This window comes from Polyergus mexicanus, unplaced genomic scaffold, assembly GCF_030449975.1.
Source record: "Polyergus mexicanus isolate NDT 795.1 unplaced genomic scaffold, iyPolMexi1.0 SCAF_19, whole genome shotgun sequence".
Classification (NCBI taxonomy): Eukaryota; Metazoa; Arthropoda; class Insecta; order Hymenoptera; family Formicidae; genus Polyergus; species Polyergus mexicanus.
The window spans coordinates 831,381-848,319 of NW_027223339.1; the positions used below are offsets into that span (position 1 = coordinate 831,381).

The window sequence follows — 16,939 nt, forward strand, 5'->3', positions numbered from 1 at the left end:
ATGTAAATAAAATTTATATATTATTTACTTATTATTAATTATAAAAGTAATATACGTTTTAAAAATCTATAAAAAACCGTTACAACTGAGGAGTCATATACGTCCAGGCAACGGCAGTGTAGCATAGGTTGCATATAATACACTGCTAAATGTAATCTCATACAAAATACATTGTTAAATATCAATTGGTATTTGGTTACCTTGGTGTGAGGAAACAATAATACTTTTTTCCGTTTTTTGCTATATGCATCTCAACATACGTCGTAAAGAGACATAACATGTATATATATTCATTGTACTAACCAACATCATCGATCGGTTAATCAATATTACGTACCTTGATTAATATACATACCTCAACTATTAATATGTTAATTTCCATACCAATTGTATCTGTCTGCCTGCCTGCCTGCCTATATAATCGCTGATCCTAATCCTTACTTCGACCGATTAAATGAGGCAAAATTTCTAACAAGACAGATTCGTGTAATGGCCGCTCGTGCATACGCAATTATTGAAACTGATTCAAAATATGTTTCGCGCGCCGATTATCTTGTGCACTAAATTGGTTATTGATATTAGGTCTGTTCTTTATAGCTGAACTGGCTGCACTAGTTCAAAGTTTATCTTTATCTCTCCACATTAGAAGAAGGAAGATAAACTCTGACTAGTGCAGCCAATTCAGATATAAAGAACAGATCTTATATAACTGCGGTTGAGAAGAAGATAGAAATGGTTCGAATAGCATTGCTATTAACCAATTAGAATAAATAAATCTTTACTCATTTTGTCCTGATTGGTCAATCAAACGCTTAGAATCATTTCTAGCGTCTTCCCGACAGCAGCTTATTTCAGATTCATTATGCGCAAACACAATTCAAATTTTGCGTGTCAGATGGAATTAAATACTAATATCGGCTGCTAATAAAATTTTTTATATTTGAAATGAGATAAACATATATTCAAGCATTGAAAAAAGAGAGAACGAAAGATCCGAGTGTAAAAGGTGCAAACAAAGAGAAACCTGTAAGACAAAGAGCGTGCTCCACTTAACGATCGCAACGCTCACGGTATCATTTCATCCTTGTTGTTCACCGAAAGTTAAACAAAGACAGATGATGCTCGCGAGCGTTGCGATCGTTAAGTGGAACGCGCCCAAGAAGTCACTGCATAAAGCGGCATTTACAATAAAGCGGGGAGCACACACTTTTGCATAAGCGCATAATCATAAGTATAAGGAATTTGATTGATCAATTTCTTTATGCATAAGGAAATGGACCGATCAATTTCCTTATGCTTATGATTATGTGCTTATGCAAAAGTGTGTGCTCCCCGTTTAAGATTTTAAGCCCTAATGCGGCGTCTACAATAGAGATTTTAAGCTCTAAGCTTTAAGAAATTGACCAATCGCAGTCAAGTATGAGAAGAATACTCGACTGTGAATAGTCAATTTCTTAAGACTTGGGCTTAAAATCTTATTGTAAACGCCGCTTAATGGCTGCGTTCCGTTTCATATATGATACGCATGATGCATTACTTATCTTTATTGTTAATCGAATATTAAACAAAGATAAGTAATGCATTATGTGCATCATGCATGAAACGAAACGTAGCCAATGAATGACAATGATAACGCAAGACGCTGTTTCAAATTCAAAGTTCTCTCTGACATATATGTAAATAATCATTTGCAATGATCCTGATATAACTTTGTAAAAACTCAAGTGCCATGCATTGTCAGTTGGAGATTATAACAGAATATTAAGTGTGTTGAAAAACAGTAATTGGTTGCATATAAAAAACTCGTATAAAAAGTATTTATACAATAACAGCGATTAATCTGCATAGTTGTTTCAATGCCATACATACGAGTGGCACATATTACACGTAATACACATCTCAAGTGGATAAGTAGAATTTAAATTGTCATCTGTGCATCAAGTAACTATGCTATTGTTTTATTTTCTTTAATTATAGTATCAACGTTAGTATCTTTTATTGTGACTAAGTTTCTTTTATTATGATTAAGGAAAGGATGGAGCTGCACGAGAATCGTGCTAAAAAACAATTGCAATGCAGATTTTGGCGTAGCATACCAGAACGCATATCCAAGGGAATAGAACATTTTTTCTATCGGTAAACTTTTATCTTAAAGTAAAAAAATTTATAGATGATCTACAATCAGTTTAATAACAAAATGATGCTTTTGTTTTTATATAGATTGGGAATGCGTATTTCTCAAAATCCATTCAAGTGGTTATTAGGATGTTTTATCTTAATGTTATTCTGTCTCTCAGGATTGTTTCGCTTTCGACAGGAAAAGGATCCTGTGAAGCTTTGGTCTTCGCCAGATTCTAGTTTCGCATTAGATACTGACTGGATAATGTCACATTTTCAGAATGGTTTACGAATTCAAACATTTATTTTGACTGGTAACAATGTCTTAGAACAGCAAACACTCATTAAGGTAAATATATAATACAGTAAATGTTTTATTTCATAATTCTTACTTATTATGTGCAATTAATTATAAAAGAGTATCAGTAATTATACAAAATATTTTGTTATGTTACAGTTAAATGAAATAACTAAACGAATGATCTCTATTCAAGCACCAATTGAGAAAATTTCTTGGAGAGATGTTTGTATGAAGTAAGCATCAAAGATATAATATTTAAACAATTACATTAAAATTCTATTAAAGATTATAGAATTTTATATATTAATATTATAGATTTAAATTTATATAAAGAGAGATTGAGATTTTATGTCAAACAGATTTATTTAATGTATAATTATAATAATTAATATTTCGTGGAAATGTCTCATTTTATTTCATTATTTGAACATTATAACAAAATGTTAATGCGTTTATTTGAAAAAAAAAAAGAAAGAAATTATTGTTATCATATTAATATATACAAATTTTTAGAATTCCTTCCATTGCTGCCTATACACATAAAAGAAAGAGACAAAGCTCTCTCTCAGAAGACGATTTTTTTGAAGATGACCTCACTTTGGAAGTTAATCAAACATTGTTTGAACCTGCTATTCATGTTGATACTAAATTATATTGCGACATACTTAAGAGCTTGCCTATGGCTTGTCTTATGTTCAGTGTTTTAGATATATGGAATTTTGATAGTGCCAAGATTAAAAAAGATTCCACAGAAGAAATTATCACAAAGATAAATACAGTAAAAGTCAGTCCCACATTTGGCCATCGTATAAATTTTAGTGAACTTCTGGGAGATGTAACTTTGGATGAAAAAGGTAGAATTATTGCTGCAACAGCTATAAAGACGGAGTTAATGGTTCAGATCAAGTTTCTCAATGTGGACATGGATAAAAATGGAAATATCGCAGGAACTGCTGATTGGGTAAGGTGACTTTAAATTAAGGCCTAAATCATAACATATCTATAAAAGCGGCGTCTACAATAAGATTTTAAGCCTTAAGCTTTAAGAAATTGATTAATCACAATCGAGTATTTCCCTCATACTTGACTGTGATTGGTCAATTTCTTAAGGCTTAGGACTTTAACAATCTCCATTGTAGACGTCGCTTTAATTAAACATCTTAATGCTGAATGAATGTTATATACAAAATTTTAAACTCTACTATAAATTAGAATGTATCTAATTGCTTTTAAAAAAATCGGGAATTAAATCAATATATAAAAAAAAAAGAAAAAAAGAATTATTCTTTAAATTTATTGATGTGTTACCTATATATGATTTAAGTCTTATATTACTTTTATCCAATTTATAAGAATAATAATAATTTGACTGAAAGTCAATTATAAAATGTAATATCAAAATTGTGATTATATGAAGATTATGATTTATATTTTTATTCTTACTTATGTCTTATTATTAAATCATAAATTTTCCTTGTTTAATATTAAAAATATCTGATCATTAATTATATTATTTATTATATTATTTATGTGAATTTATTTTAAATAGCTGTTCTTTGATTACAGTATAATATCTTTCATACTCATTACATCTGCAAATTGTCTGTTCAAAATTTTAATTTGTAGTATTAATCCCAGTTTTTATGGTGAATGGGTATAAAATGATGATAAATAATTTATAATAAAAATCGATCATTTTTACACAGGCAACATATGAGATACTGACTTGGGAATCAGCTTTTTTGGAACTTTCTACAAAAATTGCAAACAAATTGCAAAATGAAAAAGATAATAATGACTCGTTGACATTTTATTACGAAGCAGGCAGAAGCTATGGGGATCTTAGTGGGAGAGCTATGTTTCAAGATATAGATAAATTGATTGTAGGAATTGCATTAATGTTTTTGTACATTTTAGCGATACTATCGAATCATAATTGGGTGGAATGGCGGGTATGCATTTCAGTACAATTATTGCATGAATATTGTAAATTCCTCTGATCTGATGATTTATTAAAATTATGTCATCTTTTACGCAGTTTTGTCTTACTAGTGTTGGACTTTTCTGTGTGGGCATTGCATTTATGCTTGCGGTGGGAATATGCTCTCTAATTGGCATCCCGTATGGACCAATACATACATCTTTGCCATTTTTACTCTTAGGTCTTGGAGTAGATGATATTTTTGTATTTAATGCATTTTGGAAACAGATACATACTGACGAATTAATTTTAAGTAAATCACTAACAGAAAGGATCGGGCTTACATTAGGTCGTGCCGGTTCTGCTATTACTGTTACTTCGTTTACCGATATCGTAGCCTTTATCATTGGTGCTACCACAGTACGTATAGGATTAATTATAATATGCAAAAGAATGCATAACGTTTTATCATATACTGACTAATTTACGATCTTAATGATTTCTGTTCATTTCTTCTGGCATTTAGATTTAAAAAATAAAAGAATTGAATGATTATTGAATCAGGAAAGAAATATTCTTAATTAGATTACTAATATTCTTGATATTGTTCCTTCTCATAATTTTTTGTAATAAAATTCGTAATTAGGTTTTTTCCTGAATAACAATTTCTCATATAGCTTCCTATAAAAATATTTTCTTTTTATATAGAGATATTATATTTATTTTTTTTATTTGTTTTCACAAAAAAATTAATGATCTCTCTCTTGATTTGATTTAGATAAATTAGTTTCAATATATATACTAATATATATAACAATTGTCATACACACAAATCACTTGATTTATGTCATGCATTTTTTTCTTTTATGCAGAAGTAATTATGATGGAAAAAAACAACTTACTCTCTCTTTGTTGTAATATATACTGTAATGGTTTTTTTTTTTTTTTTTAGATATTACCATCGCTTCGATCATTTTGCATTTATGCTGCAGTGGGCATATTTATGACGTATTTATTGCAAATTACGTTTTTCATTGCCTGTTTTACTTTAGACGCCAGAAGAATAGAACAAAAACGAAATGGAATGTTACCATGTATCGTGCATCAAAACTTTACACCCAAGTTATCGGATCCAAGCAAAGCATTTTCCTGGAAATGTATACATGTTTTGTACTCACGCGCAATATTAACTATCCCAGGCAAAATTGTAGTAATAATAATTACGCTCGCAATGATGTCGATAAGTATCGCAAGCACGCTCCAGCTGAAACAGGGGTTTGATCCAGCATTGTTGATACCAAAGGGATCATACTTGGATCAGTATATAATCACAAACAGTAAAAAATTCTCTGATCAAGGAATTGAAGCTTTCGTTCTTATGGGAGACGACATTGATTATTCCTCTGAATTTTCTAAGATAATATCTCTAACAGAACGCTTGAAGAATGAGTCTTTTGTTCAAAATATAGAACCTTGGCCGATTAACTTCGCAAAATTCGTGTCGACGTACTATGACACAGGTTATTTATTATAACATTTATTTTCTTGAGTTCATCTGAAGTGACAAATATAAATTTTTTATTTTAATTTTGAAAGAAGATATTCCTAAAATTGAAAACTATTATTAATTTATTTATATTTATAGAAGAATATATTTTTATACAGAATTTTATGGTATTTTTAAGACAAGCAATTTATTTGTTGACTAATCTCATAGTTTCGCAAAGTAATATGGAACAATGTTTTCTTGTTTTAGATTTAAAGATCACGAAAGTTACAGATGACCATTTCTATCATTATTTGTCGAAATTTCTTGTTAGCCGAACTGGTGGCAAATATCAGAGAAATTTTGTTTTTAATGAAACTTTTATGTGTGGTAAGGTAGCTCCACGAATCATAGCAACAACTATTGAATTTAAATTCACACGATTTGTGAGTCCCTCCGAGTGGATTCCAGCAATGGATGATAGTAAACACTTAGTGAGCAAAGCGCAAATTGAGGGTTATGTCACAGTGTGGAGCAAATATTTTGGACCTTGGACCTCCGATAAAATGATCACTCAAGAAGTATCGCGAAACCTCATATTAGCGTTGATTTGTGTCATGTGTACCACAGCAATGCTCACGGTTGAAGTGCACACCTGTTGTTGGATTTTAATCTGTATACTTCTCACGCTGCTAAACGTTTGTGGCTTCATGTATTTCTGGGGACAACCGATAGATATGGTCTCCAGCATTGGTGAATATATTTCACACTTTTTACTCAATCATTGCAATTCATTGTTTTGCTTCATTATTTAATTATGAAAGATAAAAATATCTGTAAATATGATACATTTAAAAAAAAAAACTATTTGATAAAATCAAAGAAAATATATTTTTAATAAAATTTCAGCTTTTATTATAATATATCAATTTTATAGAATATTAAGTAAATTCTTTATAAATTAATTCATTATGAAAACGTCGTTGTCATTACCATTTCGATAAAGTTGTTTCGTTGTTCAGAAATTAAAGGGATACTTATGTTGCAAGATTGAAAAAATCCTTATAAAGAATATCTGCATGGAGTAACTGAGAACAAACTTACCAATTTTCATTATCTCATTCTGCATAAAACTGAAGTATCATTCTGTATTAATGCATTTTTACATTATTCTTAACAACACACGCGATTAATTCCCGAGTAGTCGCTCGATTTCTCTTTAATATTTTTGTTCAGAGCGAATATCTCCGATTGTCAATTAGATGGTTTAGTGTCGACTGCTATCTAAATGACAGTTTCTTGTGTAGGTCTGCAGCTGGCTATCGGTTTAAGCGTGGATTATGCCGCGCACGTCGCGCATGCCTTCTTGCATACCGAGTCTCCAGACGATGATGATGATGCTCCTCGCACAACTCGAGTGTTGATCGCAGTCAGACATATCGGCGCGGCAGTTGCATACGGGGCGGGGTCGACGTTGCTCGCCGTATTGATGTTAGCATTCTCGACATCCTACGTGTTCATAGCCTTCTTTAAAATATTCTTCCTGATGATTTTATTTGGACTTTGGCACGGATTGATCATGCTACCGGTAGTGTTAAGTATTATTGGACCACCAAGTTTACGCGTGACAAAGCGACCGCAGCCAATGTCCGCCGCTGTAGTTGACGATGAAGATTGAAACAGAGATACGGATAGTTTGTTTCAGAAATCTCGTTCTTTATCAATATTTATTTTTGGTTCAATAAACATACAAAATTATTACACTATCCGTACTAGTAATCACACATTTATACAAAAATAATAATAATATTAATACGTCAGATAATTTAAAAACAGCATTATATATATATATATATATATATATATATATATATATATTTAGATTATATAAAAATTAAGAAATAAAAAAAAACAAGTACAAAATAATGTAGCAAGATTGATATAGATTTATTATCAATTATCATCGATCGGAAAGGAACATGACTATTATAAACGTAACGTAATCATGTTTGGATGCGTTTTATCCTTCATGTATAATTGTAATTAATATTTATGATGTAAAAATGAGCGGCGAGGGAGTACCTCGGGATTGATCGGCGAACTCCCTCCGCTGCCTCTCTCAGTCTTGCACAGTCCATCTGACATTCGTACGATCTCTCATTCATTCAACCCCGTCCTCTTTGTCTCTTCTTCCAACTCGTTCCTTTTACCCCTCTCAGCCCAGTCAGACGAATCTGTGAAATGACAGTGAGAGGGGACGGAGTACGCATACACGGCTCGAACAAGACACACAGAGAGGCAGGGACATAGTGGACATACAGATACTCGTACATTCGCTCGCACATCAGCGTACACTGGAAACATTCTGGGAGGCGCGCACTCCATACTCAATTATACGACGGTAGTTAGACTGCCGGGGCAGCAAGCCACGCACGAACGATACGGTGATTAAGTTATTACACATCTTCTTAGTTAAATCGAATTTTACAAATCGGGATTCGTACATTTCATAATTGATTGAGGAACCATCGATACAATAATAATAATCATAATAATATTTACTTAGCAAAATGTGCCGATCGGTAATTGTGGCGAATGACGCGTGATGTGAGCACAGTTAGTCGTGTTAAAAAGATGGATTATCGGGGTATTGGAAGAAGGGATTGAAGGAAAAAGGAAAGGAGAGAATCGGGTTTAAGTGATGGAGAACGACGAGGATTCTCACAATAGTATACATGGCCGGGGATATACAGATATGGGAAAAAGGCGGGATTCGAGGATGACGGTGACCGAAGGCGGTGGACCGTGAAGAAGTCGCACGTCTGCTGACCAGGGTTTCAAGGTACACACGCACTTAGAGGATACACCGTGGGAAAGACACTCAGGGCAGACAGACACCGACATAGAGACTAGGCTACCGACTATACGTTAATATCTATCTAAACGTGTAATTAGCGTACGCACCGCGTACACATCCGATACGCAAACATTCTCTCTCCGCCCGTTTTTTGCGTACAATCGGTTGCGGGAGGCGCATCGAAGAAGCGCTCTCGCTATGTTTCGTTTTTTCTTTTTCTTTTTACCTCTTTCTTCTCGGTTCTTTTCTTTATTATTGTTTTATTATAATCAGCGATCGCATCGTAGTCGTGTCTCTTTCTTTCTCTTGTTTTTTTTTTTTTTTTTTAATAGTAAACGCTATGTAGTCTTTATTACTCAAGCTTATGCCCAAAAATCTACCAGAGGCACTTTGGGTTTATTAGTACCATTTGAAGTCGGCGTGCGCGGGGGAGGGTACCGCACGCCCCATCCTTCTGCGCGGAACAGCGGGCAAACGACGAGCATATGTTCATACCTCATCCTCGAGAGAAACCATTGGTTGTTTGATTGACCCGTCATTAATCGTATAATCTCTCACCTTTTCTTGTGTCGCGCAATTATTACCCTGTCTAGCCACGTGTCTTCACTACCGCGTAGATTCCACCGTCTGTCCCTTCTTCCGACATTCTACCCCGCCCTCCCCCCCAATTCCTCTTCCGTGAGCCTACCCCAATGATTCCGTATCTTTTTTTACGCTTTCTTACCTTTCCATCACGGTCTTCCGATGTTTTTTGAGCAATAAATACTTTCTCCACGTACAACTGCACATTGAATTGACGCACAGGACACACGCACACGCGCACACACGTCAGACAGTCATTCGCTAACAGCCGCACGCATTGAAAAAAACGTTACGTTAAATGCAAGAGATGCAAACTCGCAAACATTCGTCGCGCGAGAACATTCAGCTTCGAATCGTTTTAAAGCTCCTTATTTTTTAAAAGTATATAAAATCAGATTAGAATCAGGCATATCGTAGATTTATAGATTACGAAGAGAATACTAAATTGATTTCCGGCAACTTTGTTCATCGAGACAGCGACTCTCCGGTAACGTCAGTACTCGGAAATGAAATTCAAAAGTGATACATATGTGACCTTTACTCGATACTATGCAATGCTTTCGGCTCTCGATCAAACATACGTCCATTCGCGCGATTCACTTTCACGTACACCAATATGGCTACATCCACAGAGTTAATGTTACGCTTTTAATTAATGATTATCAATTCAATATCAATTCAATATCAATGTATTACAATCAGACAATACTCAACAGTGATCGTTATTCATTATATATTACAATAATTAAGAGTGACAACAATATGACGACGGAGGCGTTGAAGCATTACAAGGGAGAAAGGGAGGGTGGGAGGGGGGAGGGAGAGAGATTAAAAATCGCATGAAGATGAATCGTAGGAGGATGAAGGAAGAACAGGAGAGTTTTGATAGTGGACATGTTACAGCTAGTATCAGAAAAGAGGGAGAGAAAGAGAGATAGTAATGGGCATACGAATAAGGCAGGAAGAGGATGAAGTTATCAATGATTATGAAATAGCGACGATGACATCGGTGATGGATGCACGACGATAGGAATGAACGATTAAATGGAACGATGAGTCGCGGAGACTAAGGAGGGGAAGCACGCACACTCAACACAACCGTCACATCGAGCTGGCCTCGCGCGTGGCCATAGTCCATAGATTAATAACCTACTAACTAGTACACAGTCTGTCTCCGTTGCGCGGATGACTCTTTTTCCTCCTTCCTTTCTTCCTTCTCGAGCGCCGTGTAAGTATACGTAATACACCACGTTAAATACGCGCGTGCGCGCGGTATAGCGCTGCCGAGCTATGGGGCGAGCGACAGCGCGCTTATAAGCGTGTGAGCGAATGAGACTTGTTTACATCTCGTTTTGTGTGATAAAATTATGGCAAAATACTCGACGCGGAATACCGCCCTACTGCTCGCACGCGCGCCTCCTCGGATACTAGATATACGCACACGCACACACAGGCATGCTTGCGCCAGTATAAAGTGTATATATGTACACATATACATACGACATACCATCCATATATGTATATAAATATATATATATATATATATATATATATATATATATATATATATATATATATATCCACATATCACTTAATTATTTCATCGTTATCGATAATTATCATTATTTCATAAAATTCGTCAGTTCACATAATTCAAAAAATTTCAGCTAGAATAGCGGTGGATGGAAATGTTTCTTCGTTAAAAATCGCCAGATCGCCGTTAATCGGCGCCAGCAATCGATCATTTTTTTTAAACACATTTACAAATTATCGATCGATATCACGGCTGATTCCCTCACTCGCGCTTTTCTTTTATCACTAGTGTGTGTCATTATTATATATTCATTTTTAAAATCACTCGCGGTGCAAACGGTGCGCGACCACCGCGCGACGAGGGAAACGGTCTCGCCTCGCTTTTGCACTCGACTTGGCCGCCGAGGTGTGATCGTACATTTAATATTCTATTACAATGATTTTTTTTTTTTGATATCTTATGTACAATTATGCGGCAATATGCTTATGATTATGGCCACACGTACGAACCGGCGACCTCTGAGAAGACTTCTCCTCGACACATATTTTTAACACTTAATCCTTTAATTATATCCCAGTTAACTCGCGGCATTCAACCCTGTTTGGAGTTCTCCCAAGTTCACTCGCGATTTGCGTTATGCTAAGAAAAACTGGCTTTTGCACGAAACCTGAGACAATCGATTACAAGATAGGCCAGTCCTCTTGGTTCGCGCCATCGAGAATTAAATCGGACCACGATTGTGTGTGTATGTGTGTGACCGCTCAGCATGGTAACTCTTGACGAGCGGGCTTCGTCATGTGCTTCATAGAATTCATGGTACATCAGGGGTTGTCCGCCGCCATTATATTGTGCACTTGCTCGAGTTTATACGCCAGTCTCTGTTTCTGCGAGAATTCATCCTCCTCGAGAGTGACTATTAGTTGTTCGTTGTATTTACCCGCGTATGTATATAATTCGTATAAAGCACAGTTCGTATTAAACTCCGTTGTGTGCAACTGAAATAAGATTAAACAAAAATTAGTTGATATGTTAGGCAAAATTCTTATCCTAATCATACGTTGCGAATACAGAAGTAGATAAATACCCTCGATTCTTCGGCAAGCATGGCATTCATATCTTGATCGGATATGGCTGGCATGACTTTGATATCTGAGTAGTAACGTTCTACCCACTCTTTGTACACTGGAATGTCCTTTGCGTATAATAACTTCGAACTCGGAGAATCCTTACCTAAAAACAGAATGGAGGAAAAACATTTATATTTCTGAATCCTTAATCAATACAAGTAGAACAACAATAGATACCTAATCTATGGTCCGACGTTGAACAGCTGTCCATGAACGTTTGCGCCACGACGGATAAACACGAGTCTACGATATTGGACTTGTGTATATCGAAAATAAAATTAGGATTTTTTATAAGGTTAACCCAAAACCTGAGAGGAAGAGAATTGCTCTTCCACGTGTGTACCACTTCGGGATCAGATATGCCATGTTGCAGAGCTTGGTCGTCCATAAAGTCGAACATATACTTAATGGCGAGAGGAAGCGCCGAACCTCGATGGGCCGTGCTGAATATGGTTTCGAATAGATCGTCGACGAATTTCTGAAGCGTACCTTTCGTTGCTAGTAACCTCGTCAGATAGATCTCCGAAACCATTTTGTTGCCACGATCTCCTTCCTTCCGCGCATCGGAATCGTGATGCTTAACAAGATGCCAAACTTTCATACCTCCCTCATGGTTCTGATTGAGCGGTGAAGTAGCGCGGGAAAGTGGAGGACTGGCCGAACTGAATTTGCTAAGATTCAAGGTCTCATACTTGTGCGACTTGTCCGTCTTCTCTGATAGAATCGAGAGATTGTATATAGATGATTGTTTGGAGACTAAATTAAGCGACGCTCCATCTGGTACCCTGTAGTGATTCAAAGTATTCCTCTTCTTCCATTCGCCCTCTGTCTTCGTTGTTGAATCTTCGTCGTAGAGAATTAATCTACCGGACGCGCCAGTTCGCCATTCTGCAATATTCATCAAATGGAATGTGGAAATCGCGTGACTTTACGTAAAAGCATTTTTTAGGATATTCAAGTGTGCGAGTCGCTTACCGAGATCAAGATCCTCCTTTCGGGGTCTTTGGCTGTAAGGAGTCGCTCGGTAGATTGTATCCAACGCTTTCTCCTTCACCTGAGATATTGTATCGCAGTCAAGCACTTTGACTGGCACATTTTCTGTGTTAGGATCCATTCCGCCGACGAATACGGTTTGTTGGGATATCGAAACATAGACCGTCTGAAATTTTAACAGAAACATTATTATTATAAAGTGTCAATTAATTTTCTTTACTGGAGCACTGACGCTTCTTTACCATTGGCTTGAAGTCAATAGATTGTCGGATCAACTTTTCTTCGGATAAGGAATATCGTGCTTCTGAAGTGATCGCATCGACAGGACCCTTATCGACTTGCTGTTTTACCGCACGAAATAGTACATATAATGGTTCGCCGGCGCATTCTCTCATAAATTTGTACAAGAGAAATGTGAACCAAGCAGATAACATTTTCTCAGCAACACTCTCAGTTCTAAAAAAAAATAAGCAACTTAAAATATATTTTCGATAAAATAGAGTATTAACAATTGAAAGAATACATCGTTGTATACATACCGTCTTAGAAATAATTTTGGATGGCTTTTGCCTTCTGTGCACTTCTCGATAAGATCCGCCAGCAAAGTTTTCAGGATGTCTGTGCAATATTCCATTTTGCTCTGAAGCGTAACCATAATTAAGCTGGCGACATTAACTCGATCTCTCATTGAGAAATAACGGTTGCTCTCGAGGGTGCGTACAAACAACAGTAAAAAAGTTTTGTTCATTATTAGTTGACCGAACAGACGTAACCCCTTCTCCTTTCGCACCAATTCTGGTCTATCCCATTGCAGCACTGGACTGTTGTCGTCGCTGGGGAACAATATCATCATCGCATAAGTACGATAATCGAGGAAAGGTATACCACCACTTGTCAGATCTCCTGTGAGATCCGTCATTTCCGTTTGTAGCTCGGCGAAAGCCTCCTTACACTCGGCAGCAACACGTAGTTCCAGAATGTCCATCTGCTCTTGCATGTTCTTCAATACTCGATTGCTCTCCGTGGATTTTCTGCGATAGGCGATAAGGAATGCTATGAATACGACTACTAAGATTACGATCGCGGCGATCACACCGATGAGCGCGGGTTTCGACAATGGTCCGTTGAGCCCAGCTGGCAGTGCGTAGCTGAGTTTGCCGATGTTGTAACGAAGCGTACCGCCCACTATCAGCACTACTTCCGGCAGTTCTTGTTTATTGGGCAAACCCTGAGCGTCGAGAGCCGGCGGTTGCGTCAAGGGCGGTCGACAGGTTAGCTGCTGCCGCGACAAGGATGTGACATTGCAAAAAGCATTACCAATTTGCACAACTACGTCGGATTCTTGGCAGGCGCGATCAAGATGTTGACCATTAATTGTCAAGTAGTCGCTCTTGTAATATTTAACTTCTTCATCGAAAACTTCGTAAATTGGATTTGGATACAAAAGGAAATGATTGAAGCCGTGTTGCGAGAGATTTTGTACGCCAGTGACGTTGTCCATGCGGAAGCCATACTCTAAAGAAAGCGGACGTTCGGCATCTAGTATTACATGGTCGGGCACTTCAATAGTCGGTGATTTACACATCATATTTTCTTGACTGTGCACTTCACACTGCGACACAAACATCTTCTCATCGTAATAAACATACATTTGCGGGCTCTGTATGTAGCCAAGATTCTTTCCGGTCACCGAAATCTTTATTCCACCCGCTGGAATTCCCTTTGGGACCTTCATCTGACCGGCCACACCGCTTTCCACGCTTTCAATCGTCGGATCATCGACGTATTCGAAGAAACCATCGTATAAACGCTTGCCACCGTCGAAAGACATTTTGAGCATCCCGCTTCTCTTCCGATTGCTTGGACTCGTCATGCAAAGAGCTTCGTTAGGTTCGGCGCTTATTATGGAACACGGCAGGTCATCAATGTCAGCGTGGATAGTGCTGCCGGCATTCATGTAGTTACCAGTGATTTTGATAGTGGTGCCGCCGCTCAATGGTCCGTATTTAGGTGATATCGAAATAATCTGTGGATCCACGAACTCGAAATTGTAGTCGGATTCGCCGCGAAAATCCTCGATCTTGACGATGACAGGTCCACTTCTGCCTTCCTGCGTGCCAGGTCCATCGACTCGGCAGACAATTTGTTTCGTTCGGATGTAAAGCTCCTCGTAAGGTAGACATCGCATACCGGCCACGGTGACGCCACCAACTATATCCTGTATTAAACGATTAAACGTTCATTAGGTGCTTATTAGATTCAACATATACGTTTACGTTTACTATATTAATTGATGATTAAAGTTTAACACGCAAAATTAAATATGAAAAAGTACCAATATTTAATTTTATAATCTTAAAAATCTTTAGATATTGTATATTTTTTATTTTTATTATCTCACTCATTTTATAGCATTTTTTAAATATCTTAGACATTATAATACGCAAACGATAAATGACGATAATGTATATAAAGACGAATATACATCGCTTCGATAATGAACGATAGACAAACAAAATTTTTCTTACCCTGAAAGTCTTGCCAAGATTGATACCGCGTATTGTCACATTCGTGTTGCCCTCCCAAGGGCCCATTACCGGTTCAAATGATTTTATCTCCGGATTTGGGCAAGTCTGATTACTGTTCAGCCACATACCAGAACCACGGTCGCACTGATCTTTCACCTCGCATCTATCTGAGCTCTGGCACCAGCCGCAGCCGTACTTCGTCGGTAGGGCCAGGCACATGCCGCAGTTGTCCGCCATGTCGCGGCATCGGTATATCACCAGATGTATATTGTCCGGATTATCCAAGGGTTTAGAGCCACCCCAGATCACGGCGAAAGGCACCGTAATGTTCGGCGCACGAGACGTATAGGAGAACTCTGTCTCCTCGCAATAGATTGTGTCGGCCAACAAACGCGCGTTGACGCTCGTGACGCGGCCCTCGATGTTAAATTGACACACGAAGCGTGTTTGTATGATGAATTGCTGAAAAAATGCTTTCGTTAGAAACGATACAACAAACACGTTTAGATCATTAAACTGTAAAATTGAAACTTAAACTGAAAATTAAACTGTAAAACTCAATTGCTTATTCATTTAATTGTTATTCTATTTGGATCGTGTAAAAGAATATAAAATAAAATATAAATATATTAAAATTTTGAAAAGAATAAAAATAGAGAAATTTTTTTTAAATTTTGAAAAGAAAGTTACATCAATCAGAAAAGAAAAATCTAAATAATTAATATACAGTATATACTACAATTATATAATATGGCATTTTTTTACATACCCCAATGATATGCACTTTAACTCTTATCGCTTTTTTGATACCGGAAGACACGAGAATCTCTTGAGATTCGGTAGCGTTTATAGTAGGACAAAAACCTGGTCCACTTCTATAACTTGGTCCCATTCTCTGAAAGATATGTGCAAGAGATTATCGCAAACTATTTAAATTTTTACCATAGTACTATATATACATGTCACTTAAAAATTTTATTTTACTTTTTTATTATTTTTCTCTTCTCAATCAATATAATTATCATACTGTTAGTATCTTTATTCAATTTGATTATTCCATTTGATTATTTTAAGCATTATACGATCCAAATCATAGAAAGAGGTTCCCCGCGTCAAATTTTCATCAAAAATCATAAGCTAATTGATAATAACACATTAATATTCATAGAGTGAATGCAACGTTTTATCTCCAAAACGAATCGAATTGATGCCAAAATGAAATTAATGGATGCATATGTAATTTGTAATACAACAACGGAATTTGTAATTTTGTTTCGAGACTAGATATTGTGAATATGCAGCATATATAAATCGCTTATCTTGAAAATGGTGTAAATCTAATTTTGAAACATGAGTTTTAGTGAAATGTGGGTATAAACGAATTATATCAATTTTAGCAAGGTTTTTGAAATTTGACTCATACTACTTTCGGAATAAAATTTTGATATATTGTATATAACATACACTTTTCTCAAACAATTAAAAAATGATA

General features: G+C 36.3%; 2 protein-coding genes across 7 annotated transcripts in view; one reads left to right on the forward strand and one right to left on the reverse strand.

The window, feature by feature from the left end:
• The first annotated feature begins 1,504 nt into the window (after positions 1 to 1,504).
• Positions 1,505 to 7,682, forward strand: LOC138941540 (NPC intracellular cholesterol transporter 1). Of its 4 annotated transcripts, XM_070311328.1 has the most exons (10): positions 1,505 to 1,941; positions 2,030 to 2,136; positions 2,221 to 2,467; positions 2,576 to 2,652; positions 2,933 to 3,380; positions 4,126 to 4,371; positions 4,458 to 4,760; positions 5,293 to 5,860; positions 6,097 to 6,579; positions 7,134 to 7,682. In XM_070311328.1, the coding sequence occupies exons 2-10, from the start codon at positions 2,036 to 2,038 to the stop codon at positions 7,502 to 7,504; spliced, it is 2,844 nt and encodes a 947-aa protein (XP_070167429.1). In that variant the 5' UTR covers positions 1,505 to 1,941; positions 2,030 to 2,035; the 3' UTR covers positions 7,505 to 7,682. The 4 variants fall into 4 exon arrangements, with proteins under 4 accessions (XP_070167429.1, XP_070167428.1, XP_070167431.1 ...); XM_070311327.1 differs by lacking the exon at positions 1,505 to 1,941 and having other exon boundaries at positions 2,021 to 2,136; XM_070311330.1 differs by lacking the exon at positions 1,505 to 1,941 and having other exon boundaries at positions 2,051 to 2,136; positions 2,318 to 2,467.
• Positions 7,683 to 7,829: 147 nt separating this feature from the next.
• The window catches only part of Plexa (plexin A), a 253,077-nt gene continuing 243,967 nt past the window's right edge, over positions 7,830 to 16,939 (reverse strand). For all 3 annotated transcript variants that reach the window (XM_070311324.1, XM_070311325.1, XM_070311326.1), the window contains 8 exons: positions 16,217 to 16,342; positions 15,448 to 15,909; positions 13,459 to 15,137; positions 13,162 to 13,375; positions 12,902 to 13,085; positions 12,104 to 12,814; positions 11,884 to 12,029; positions 7,830 to 11,794 (listed from right to left, as the gene is read on the reverse strand). In XM_070311324.1, coding sequence (XP_070167425.1) covers positions 11,621 to 11,794; positions 11,884 to 12,029; positions 12,104 to 12,814; positions 12,902 to 13,085; positions 13,162 to 13,375; positions 13,459 to 15,137; positions 15,448 to 15,909; positions 16,217 to 16,342 — 3,696 coding nt within the window. In that variant the 3' untranslated portion in view covers positions 7,830 to 11,620. The remainder of the gene's footprint in view (positions 11,795 to 11,883; positions 12,030 to 12,103; positions 12,815 to 12,901; positions 13,086 to 13,161; positions 13,376 to 13,458; positions 15,138 to 15,447; positions 15,910 to 16,216; positions 16,343 to 16,939) is intronic.